This window comes from Limanda limanda, chromosome 3 (genome assembly GCF_963576545.1).
Source record: "Limanda limanda chromosome 3, fLimLim1.1, whole genome shotgun sequence".
Classification (NCBI taxonomy): domain Eukaryota; kingdom Metazoa; phylum Chordata; class Actinopteri; order Pleuronectiformes; family Pleuronectidae; genus Limanda; species Limanda limanda.
The window spans coordinates 33542562-33553867 of NC_083638.1; the positions used below are offsets into that span (position 1 = coordinate 33542562).

At 40.8% G+C, this 11306-nt stretch overlaps 1 protein-coding gene across 1 annotated transcript; it reads right to left on the minus strand.

Annotated features, from left to right (window-relative positions):
- Positions 1 to 881: 881 nt before the first annotated feature.
- ccnd1 (cyclin D1) lies at positions 882 to 4655 on the minus strand. The gene is made up of 5 exons (XM_061068572.1): positions 4452 to 4655; positions 2934 to 3149; positions 2059 to 2218; positions 1568 to 1716; positions 882 to 1479 (listed from the first exon to the last, which is right to left on the minus strand). Exons 1-5 carry the CDS (start codon positions 4647 to 4649, stop codon positions 1324 to 1326), a joined length of 879 nt encoding a protein of 292 aa, XP_060924555.1. The 5' UTR covers positions 4650 to 4655; the 3' UTR covers positions 882 to 1323.
- Between the last annotated feature and the right edge of the window lie 6651 nt (positions 4656 to 11306).

An 11306-nucleotide genomic window follows, 5' to 3' on the forward strand; every position in this document is an offset into this window, starting at 1 on the left:
AACTATTATTTGAACTCTTACTTTAACTTCTGTGAGCCTTTGGCTCTGTACACTGAAGATCAACTAAAAATGATATTTCTTAAAATGCAGGTGAGGCTCTGCCTGTGAGAAAAATTTGTTGGACAAAAACTCCAACCTGAGATTTAAAAGGCATGTTGTTAAGTGATCCACTGGATCTACGAAACAAAAGTCAGTGTCCAGCAGCATTCAGTCTTGTTTTAAAAAGTATGTTTGCCATGCTGGTCACTTTTGTCTAATGATGAATCATTTGTACGCTGGTAACACCTAGTCAAAGCCCCATTCCATTTTCATGCTGTTTTACAAACTTTATCACTGTGATATTTTTAGACAAGCCAGCAGTGCTGACCAAAAGTGCTTTTAAAAAAACAAAGCTGGAATGGTATAAGGTGTAACTAATCAGACAAAGAACATATTACAAGATGTGGATTGCTCTGCTTTTGTCTGCATCTACTTGATCTCATCAAATTGTAGTGAGGTGAAATGGTTGAGTGCAACCAACAAATAATGGAACACAGAATTCCATTTGTACACAACCTAACCTCAGCAGTCCACAATCCACAGGGTGGTAAAACAGAGCTTCTCACACTATACTTGGTTTAAAAAAAACTAAAGGTTTGGAAGAAGAGAAGTATAAGACTAATTGATAGAAGTGTCAAAAAGGATATATAATAAAGTGACTAAACATAAGCATTCAGGGTATATGACTGTCTACACGGAAACAAGACAAAAAAAGATGAGCTTAAACAGGAAGTCTAAAACATTCTAGGTACAACAATGATATGAAAAGAAGGCCTCTTCTCTATAGTACATGTCAGATTTCAGATGAAGAACTGAAGACAAACTACAAGGACCTACTTTCTTGACACTTTGTGATGTAGGCAAGTTGAGTCTGCTGTAATTGTATCATTCCTAGTTTAATATTTTAGGGAACAAGAATAAAACGTGTTTTTTTGTGGCTTCACTTCCAGCCCACACAGGTCATCAATATTCATAGTCTTTCTCCTGGCACTTGTCTAGTGTTCAGTTCATTTCCAAGGATGGGAGGGGACACTGGCAGGAAATGTAACGTGGGGTTTACTGCAGGGCCTGCAGAGGGCGCTCTGTCCCTTCTTGGCAGTCATAGCAGATGGCGTGCATGTGAGTGACATGTCAGATAGGATAGTAGACCAACAGGTTGAAGAGGCATGAGTGGCTGATTTTTTAAACTAGGGCATAGCCCTCTCCTCAGCAGTCTCTTCAACAACCTCTATACCTAACTGATCTTCGATCATCAGGTCATTGTGCAACGCAGCTGTTGGTAATTCAGATGTTTATGTCTCTAACGTCTGTTGGAGTGCAGGACAGGTCCACGTCGTCATCCATTAGTTTGGTTTCTGTTGTGCTGCTATGTTGCTGAGCCTGCCGCAGACTCAACTCTAGCAAAGACTCTATCTGCTCCTGACATGAACGCAGGCAATCCTGCAAGCAAAAAAAAAATCAACACTGAACCAAGACATTGAAAAACCCATTTCAATATATGGCTTTGGGAGTGTGACTGATTGCATACCGGGTCACTGCGAATGACTTGCGACAGGAAGTTGGTGAGGTTTTGGGAGGACAAGGAGACATCTTGACTCTTCAGGTAGAGACCTTGAACAGCTGCAACCACACTTCCCGCTGCCACCATGGATGGAGGACTGGCAATGAAGTTAACATCTATGGGACAAAACACAGTTTGAATATACAAAAATATCCCTCTCATGTTTTTTTTTATTTTTTATAACAGCTTGTCAGAGCACAAATGACGGTTGAACAACTTTTTTCTCGCTCTCTCTCTCTCTCTCTGCCACCCACACGGAGTCTGGTTCTGCTAGAGGTTTATCTCCAGTCGCCAAAGTGGTTTTTCATTGTGGGAACTGTTGGGTTTCTCCATAATTTTTAAGGTCACGACCTTGAGTTAATGTATATTATGATTTGGGGCTATACAAATAGTGCATGTATGTATTTTGATGCTTCATATAGATAGCAGAACTTCATATATCGACATGAGTGTATTACCTGTAGCACAAAGTGCCACAAAGGTCTGGGCATGCTTCCTCAGGATCTGCTTGGTGGACGGGTAGATCTTCAGCTTGGACAGGAAGTGCTCAATGAAGTCGTGGGGTGTGACTGAAGCCAGATCCCACTTCAGCTTGTTGAGAACCAGCAGTTCCATTTGCTGTGGATGGACCAGACCAAATGCATTTACTCAAACTGACCCACTTACTGCAAGAGAAAAATTAGCTCCTCCTCACATCTGCTGTAGCATTCACTTACTACAGCTGTAACACTTTGTCATTTCAACACCATATTGACTACAACCACGGTTCTTGTATTACTTTTTTCATTATTTAAATTATTCTAATATAATTTGCTCTAAAGTATTGTAAGTATTCTTACGTAATTTGTGAGTCTTGGATATAAGACACATGTAATTCATAATTGTATTTATTATATTTACATTACAAACTCTAAATACTACATGCACATGAAATATCAGGAACCATCTCCACCTAGATGGAATCACAGCAATGGTAACAGAAACATCAATAACCCAGCAGAGAACAGTGATACTGTGGTTCTTCATGTTCAGTGCACCTCTATCATGAAGCCACTGGCTGTCGCTGTGAGTCTGGGTTTTCTTGGCAGTCACTGAGACCATTCATGTCTTTGATGTTAATTTAGCCACCACTGCACCAAAGCTGTGTTTCTATTTTCTTAAATGTAACCATATTTATTTGTGTTGTTCAAACACAATGTATACTTAATGACCACGTGACATTGACAAATCAGATCAAGTGTAACACTGTTCTGGTCATGTGCTCTCCAATGTTTGCTGCTAATGTAGGCACAATGTGTGTTATACAACATCCATGACTGCAGACGGCAATTACCAGTAGTTCTCCAGGCTGAATGGAGTTGTCTGTGTAGATACAGAGTTTCTCTGCTGTTAAGGGAACGGTCTCCTTCATCTTAGATGCTAGAAACATGCATGTGGCCCCCAGCAGTTGTAGTCGGGTTTTCCTGGTGGCCTCCACTGATAAAAATCTGTCCAAATAGTTCATAGCTAGGGGGAAAACCTCCTCCTCGCATTTCTGTTCTTCGCAGACCTGAGAGGTGAGAGAAACACTTAGAGGTTGCGGTTGCTTTGTTGAAAGAAACATTCTTACATTAAAGTCTTTGACCTCACTGGCTCTTTTTTATACCATACACATCTGTATTGATTCCACAGCTGCTCATAATCTTCGTAAATAAATTCAACACAAATTTAACGATTTGTGCATTTAATCCTTTTGAGTTAAGCATTTATAAAGTATGTGTAGCACACTACTGAATATAAACAAAATTTCGTATTCAACTGAAAACGCCTGAAGTATATGTGATCCATTTTAGTGTTAAGACAACCTGCTGGAGTAAACAGGCGAGGATTTGTTTGCAGTCAGTTCAGACTAAGACAAAAAGGTGGCGTCGATGCAAGTTTAACTCTCTAATTTCACCCAAAAATTATAAGAGAGAGCACAATTAGCGTGAAAATGTTACCCATCGATCGCTTGGTCGAATGAGGCGGAAACGTGTCGACTTGTAAATAGTTTGGTTAAAAAAAAATATACATATATATAATTTTCTCGGACTGAGCTCTTTTGACGTGCTGCGGGTGCACTTCCCCGGCTCCGCGGCGCGCTGTTTCAGAAATTATTTAGAAATATTTAACTAGAGATAATTCAATCGAAAACTTGATGTAAATGTTGACAAACATTTGAAGTATCAAAACCGACGTGTAAAACGAATCAAACGCTTTAGCACTTATTAAAAAACTTTTTTTTTCATGCAGCGACCTTCACGGACTCCTGAGAAGCAAAACAAAGTTGAGCCGTGCGTTCCAGTTGAGCAAGCTGCAGCAGTCCCCGTGTTTCACTGTCAGGACAGAGATGCTTTTCTGACTCATTTAACACATTCACTGTCATTGTTACTGGTGTTAAATTATCAAAGACATTTAAACCCTTCTTATTTACGACGACAAAGATGGCGCATAATACTGGCACGGTCCAGACTGCATACGTGTACATTGCTGTTATTTGGGAATATTTTCTCAATTCATACAAAATCGGACATTTCATGACCATTGGATAAATATAGGTTGAGAAATAATCAAACACAAAGTCGTTTTCGGTGCAAAATTACTGCAATCTGTATCCAATGCTCCTGTTAACTGCGAGGACCACCCAGCACTTGTGAGGACATACTTCTCAGAGCGTTTATGTAACGTGTGAATGTGAACAGCCACGAGCCTCTCAAAACTCGAAAATCTCACATCTGCACTCACGTCTCATGTTTTCATTGTACACTAGCGACAGCCCACCACTTAGCAGTGATACCCATGCAAATAACAATTGAAGTAAGGAAAAACCAACCTCTAACATCCATGTGGCAACTATTTTCCGCATTTTAGGAATAATATCTTTCTGAACACACTTGAAGTAGTTGGGAGACGGTAGGTAGGTTTCCTCTGCCTTCAGCATGGTGTGGAGAACCCGATCGTTGAGCAGGTTGACGTCCTGGTAGGCTCTCCTGATGGAGTCCACCTCGCAGCAAAGTAGCTGGTCCTCCATACTGCGATTTATATAATCAGCGCAGATGTAATGATAGTATGAGCCTGTTGAAAAGTCAGTGTGTGGAAGCAGGGACAGGCGGTAGTAATCGGGTGGCTGCACTCAAATTGTTTTAAATCACCTTCTCGCTGCTAATGCTGCTCCTACGGCGTGCGCGAGCCCTCTGAAGAACACAACGCTGCCTTCCGCCGGACAAAAACCCTTGCCTCGCGATCACTGACTGTGCGCGCGTTCACACATACACACACAAAGTGTGGTGGCTAGTGCGCGCTCAGGGGGAGGAGGCAATGAGTGCGCGCTTTGACGTCAGCTGTTGTTAAGATGGGGGAGGGGGAGGGGGGGGGGGGGTAAAAGAGACAAGCAGTCTGCTAGTGAGCGCGCCAGGAAGGGATTCGATTATATACATATATATAAGGAAAGAGAGAGGGGGATGGGGTACACCCCCTCTCTACCATAGCCAGTTGGCTTCTGAAGAGGAGGTAGGAGGTCCGGGGCTGAGTCTAGGGAACGTCTGGTAAGGAGCAGACCAAGGAAAGCCGGTGGGTCAGCGTCGATAGGGGGCGACCACGGCTCACCTCCCCTATTCCGTCTTACTGTATGTGCTTCAGACGGAATGAAAGCAGCAGCTCTCTCAGAAAGCATGAGGTGAGCACATGGGACAATAAACTAGTCTCAAACTCACCATGGTGCTTTTTCACATTTACATTTACTCATGCCCCAAATAGCACAGGCGCTGGATTGCCGACTACACGTTTATTAGACCAGTCAACATTTAACAGGCTAATTGTCAACCCAGAGTTACTTAGTAGTTTAGAATATCTCCAGCATAATGGTTCAATAAGAGAAAGAGATATGGCCACTATAACCTACACCTGACCACTGTTAACTTCATGCGCATAAAGTAGTTAAATTAACAATTCAAACCTCAGACTGAATCCAGTTTGAAGACTTTTTTTTAACACGTACAAACACTAATACAAACACACACACAAACAGAGGAGACTGTAGTTGCACCATTTAGAGGAACTGTTGTTACTAGGCAGAAGTTGGCATAACTTTCATGTGGGGAAAACCTCACTTCACTGCAAAGATGACATAGTTATTGATGAACAGAATGAAGGTCTTTTGACACTGTATAATAGTTTAAATAATTAAAAAAGACATTTTGTTATGCACAGCACTGCCTTTTCTCGACATGCATGCTTCTTTATTCACCCACAACCTGAAACCATTGAGTAGGAATGGAGAAGACAAATCTATTAATTCAGAAGGATTCATATATTCTACAACCAGGCCCTGTTAGTTGTAACTGACTCAGTTATTTAAGTTAAAATCATCCAATCAGTTTTAAGTTGTGCACATTTTAATGTAGTTTCAATTTGAATAGGAGCTTTTCACATTCCTGAAATTCCTGTCTGGGCTATTGGTGGACTACCGTAATAACTGAAGTGGAGTGTAGAGTCAGCTCATACCATATCAACAGTCTGTTGTTGGGGGTCAAAAATACATAATTATTCTTTATGCAAAATACGTATTCACCATGCATTTAAATGTTTAGCTGAACTTGATCGTGGTGATTTCTCCAAACATTTTAACTCTTAATCACCTTTACTCACACTACATTTGTGTCATGGCTCATAAATGTTTTCTTTTCCTACACATACTGTATATGTTTATAGTAAAATTTGTTTTAGGACATTTACCAATGAGTCTTCCTCCTGTTAAATACACAATAGAATTCAAACTGCTCTAAACTATACCTCACCATCACAAGTCTGTTGATTAACTTATTTAAAATATCAGGTGAGTACTTTATTTACAGGCATGTTGTAGCAATCTACTTCCAGCACTTAACTAACTTCTTTTGATCTCATTATTTTTAAACGTTTGTTAATGACAATGTGTTGAAAATAACTGCTGACACAGAAGGTCAGAAAAACAGGAAGCAGCAGTTATTTCAACCCACTTACAGAAATCTAGTTACAGATAGAGGCTTTCTCTGGCAAACAAAGGGAGCTAGAGCATGTGACTTTTGCAGTGTGGCTTTGCTAGCAGCTTTATGGTAATAGGGGAAGGAAGTGTTTAAAGGGACAGCAAAGAGCTGAAGTGAAACCAGCAGGACACAGACTGTCTTAGACTACTGATCTCACCACCACAGCCCATGGTTACAAAAAAAATTACTTAACAAGGTTGTGATTTTCAACATCAAGCCCATTGATATTTCTTTAGTTTTTCACTTGTCTTGCCATGTGACGTTTTCACATTTTGACGCTTTTGTGTCCTCATTTTGCTTAAATTACCAACTGATTTCAACCATTTGTTGAATTGGCTCGACTGAAATGTTTAAGGCAGATGTATAATATATAATGCAAATTAAGTTGTCAGATTAAGTTGTCTTGTGCTCTCTTGAGAGGTGAATGTCACTGCTTGCGATGTAGATGATCGAAGAAATATACAAAGGAACAGAAAGAACATGCAGTGTTACCTCAAACGAAAATACAGATGTTCCTAGCATACATATTTCTCTCATCTAAACATACAGCTGTTAACCATTATAATATAATTATTATAAGGTCACATTTTGATATGGTTTTGCATACAATGTTCACAAATGAAAACATCAGCTAACGGTTGATTTAAGAGTTTCAGTTGGTGCACAGGCCTCAGTCTTTGGAGTAGTAAAACACACTTCACTGTCCACATTCATTAGAGTCCCAGCTCTTCGATCGTCTTTGACTTTTGTGAAATTGCCTCCTGTGTAGCCCACACACATCTCTTGTCGTCATTGAATGCATGCATTTTCTCAACCCCAACCATTCATCTGTTTCCTCATACTACCTTTTTATTCAGTCAGTGGTGTGGCTGGTCTGTGTGTGTGTGCTCTCTTTCATCTCCCCCTCCCCCATTCTATTTTACTTCATTCTGTGCACCTTCTACACTAAGTTTGCTGAATCTCGCTCTCTCTCTCTCTCTCTCTCTCTCTCTCTCTCTCTCTCGCTCTCTCTCTCGCTCTCTCTCTCTCTCACTTTGATATTCTCAAGAGTTTTTACTAGTGGGCTAGATTAGATGGAGCTTCTGACTTTGACATTTATGATCTTATACCAGGGACAGTTGTTTTGCTGATCTTGGGCAAACGTTGATCACACAGGGAGTGTGTCTGCTGCGTGCCTGTAGAAAAGGTGCTACCTAGGTTTCTGGTATGCCTATAGTATTTCTTCAAAGAAAAGAAGGTTCATGTACTCAACTAAATGCCAGGAAATTAAGGTATGAAGCCAATGCATCTTACTGTTCTTTAATAATAACAGTAAAAAACTGTTATTCCAACGAATGGATTAATTCCACAGAAATGCCCTGCAGCAGAGGCAGGAAGTGTTAAAAACTTTTGTTCTTGACCTACTCGACAGACATTGAAACTGTGGATCATTTTAACTTTCTATTTTGCTGTGCAACAAACGTGGTATGTAGGGCTGGGATATCGATATACTATATATCCAGTGTTGCCACAGTTACTTTGAAAAAGTAACTTAGTTACTTTACAGATTACTTAATTTTAATAGTAACCTAGTTACTTTACAGATTACTTGATTTTAAAAGTAACTAAGTTAGGTTACAAGTTACTTTATTAGTTACATTCAGCAGCTGCCGACAACACCCCCGCCGCCTCAACATAAAAATGACAACCGGTTTTGCCAACACTCACTTTATCAGAAGTGCATTTTTAACAGTAATGTACACAACAACAACGTATAATGTATTTCCTGACATTTTAAGTTGAACTTAAAAACTATTTCCTGAAAAAACACATGTTTTTAGTCTTTCTTGACTTCACTTAACATAAATACTTGTTTTTATAAAAAATAAAAGAATGAAAGTCTTTCTTGAATACCCTTAACATAAATACTTGTTTTTTTTATAAAAAAATTAAAAATAAAATAAAGACAGTCTTTCTTGACTTCACTTAACATAAATACTTGTTTTTCTAAAATAAAATAAAGACAGTCTTTCTTGACCTGACATATTTAAATGTTAAAGGCCAATTTATGCTTTTACGTATTTTGTAAAACGGATAGATAAGACCGCCCTATCCGCCGGGCGCCTCGGAGAGCTTTTCGTACACCTCTGATTTTTCTAACTCTCCGTCTTCATGACGGAGAGCCCACGGACAGCTCTTGGCTGTGATTGGTCCGCGAACGACATCATTTCCCTACGACGTCATTCCGGGACCTCAAACTTCCTGTTTCCTTCCCTGTGTCACATCAAACCCAATCACAACTATGATTCTACGATTAATGGGACGTGTGTGTTGAGCCAGCGGAGTTGTCCGGCTGACGGTGGCTCGTTAGAGCACTGACGGCATGTGTGCACGGTCACAGACGGTTATAACGAGCTTTCAAAACGGCGCTAGCGTGCTAGGCTAGCGGGCTAGCCACCATGCTAACTGCGGTGGTAACAGTGCAAAAACCCGCCGTCACGACTTTAATTCCACTTCTATCATGACACTGTTTCTATAATACCGCCAGGTTAGAAGCAAACACTGGGTAGTAGTTAGTGTCGGGAGTCCCTGCTGACTGTGTGTGGAAGATGGGGGGGAGCTAGCTGGGAGGGGAGCTAGCTAGCTCCATGTAGCCTCAAGCAGATTCAAGCTGTGGAATCAGCAACACAGTTCGGAAACAAGACCGGGGAACCGCTGCGCTAAGAAACGATAACATCAGCATCTTGACCCGCTGGGTGTCACTTTATTTAGTTCTGTTAGTTGCCATGGTTCAGTGTGTGGGAGGCAAGCTAACAGATGTAAACAGAAACACGTGGACTTCTTCTTCCCAAATGGGGTAGGCTTCTCTGAGCTCGTCTTCCGTTGCGCCACCTATGGGTTTGGCGGTGAATTTTTCTCGACGTACAGTGGTCGGAGAAGTAAAAATCAAAAAGACTCTTCGCCCTCCGTGGAGCCCTCTCCGAGAAACGGAGAACGTAGAAGCATACTGGAGCCTTAACACTGTAATGGAAAAACTTACTACTTATGATCTACATTGTTTATAAATGTAACTATTAAATTCTTTTCAACATGTTTTATGAACATTGTACCTGTTGTTCACAGCATTAGAGAAGCAATGAGGATCTTGTTTATTATGGCACGAAACAAGGGCGATTCAACTTAATTGTCGCATAGGCTACATGACTTCACTCCCAGAGACGCAAGAAGAAAATCAAATATATTGTAACGGACTGGGTTTATGTTTATGTTTGGATTTGACGTATGTTCAGTAAAACACTGTGTTGAAGGAGCGTTCCGATATCCTGAGGGTCAGTGAAGGGGTCGGGGTGGGACATGTGACTGTTTGGACCAATAGGATGGGGTTGTTGGGAATGTCAGGCCCTCATTGGCTGGTTGTGTTGGGGATGGGGGGGGCAATGAGGAAGTGAAGGGTTGTTGATGTGTGCGAGTGACGGAAGATGATAATACAAGTAACAAATAGTAGACAAAATAGTAACGCACAGTGACTTGGAGGAGTAACTTTAATCTGATTACTGTTTTGGAAATAGTAATGGGTTAGATTACTCGTTACTGAAAAAAGGGGTCAGATTAGAGTAACGCGTTACTAAGTAGCGCGTTACCGGCATCACTGTATATATCACAATATACATCAAATCAGTGCCACTGCACTGAGGCACATTACTCTCCGCAGGTCAACAAGTGACTCTGCTCCTCTGGATTTTTCTAAACACTCACACTTCTTTTATTAAGAAAACTGAATTCATATTTATGTTTCTGATTTTTGTCATTTTTTCTATAGGTTTGGCTTGAATAAATGTACTGGGTATGAGTGGTCATAGCTAGTGTGGCTGAGCTGACTACAAGACAGAAGAGATGCATAAGCCATTTTCAGATATGACCTATAGAGGAACTCCAGAAAATTGGGTCCGGACTTTCTCCAGAGGTTTCCATTCAGACATGTACAATGCAGCAGAAGGTTTTCTATTCAGACCCCACAGTGAATCCTGCAGAGGATCACATCAGATCCTCAAGAGTCTCTGCAGAGTTTATGCTAGAGGGCAGGCAAAAAAAGTCTCTGGTAAACTAACCCTAACCTAAGTTCATACAGCCCCTGCGTAGAAACTCTGGAGGATCTCCAGAGTTCAGTATATGTCTTATAGCAGCTAAAGCCTGTTTGTACACATGAAAGTGCATCTGATCAGCCAAATCACTTAAATAAACAAGTCACAGCATTGACCTCATTTGTAGGGATGAGCGAGTACAGCATTATCTGTATCTGTATCTGTTAACCATATGAATTATCCGTATCCGTACTCGGAGTGGGCGGGGCCTAACCCGGAAGTGGGTGTGATTTAACCCGGAAGTGGGCTGGTTCAACATAACTTTCTTTTTTAACTTTGAAATTTTTTTATGATTTTTTTATTTTTTTAAAATTTATTTCTACACCAGGTGTGTGTGTGTGTGTGTGTGTGTTTGTGTGTGTGTGTGTGTGAGTGAGATGCGAGGGACGTTCACTGTCTCCCGGAGAAACGAACACTCTGTGTTCCCAGCACAGAAAGACGCGATCCACATTCGTTCACAAGTCACACAGACTGGCCTTGCTATTTTCACCTTACATTAACACTTAAAGTTTAGTGCAGTGTATTTGTTTGCCGTGATAATTA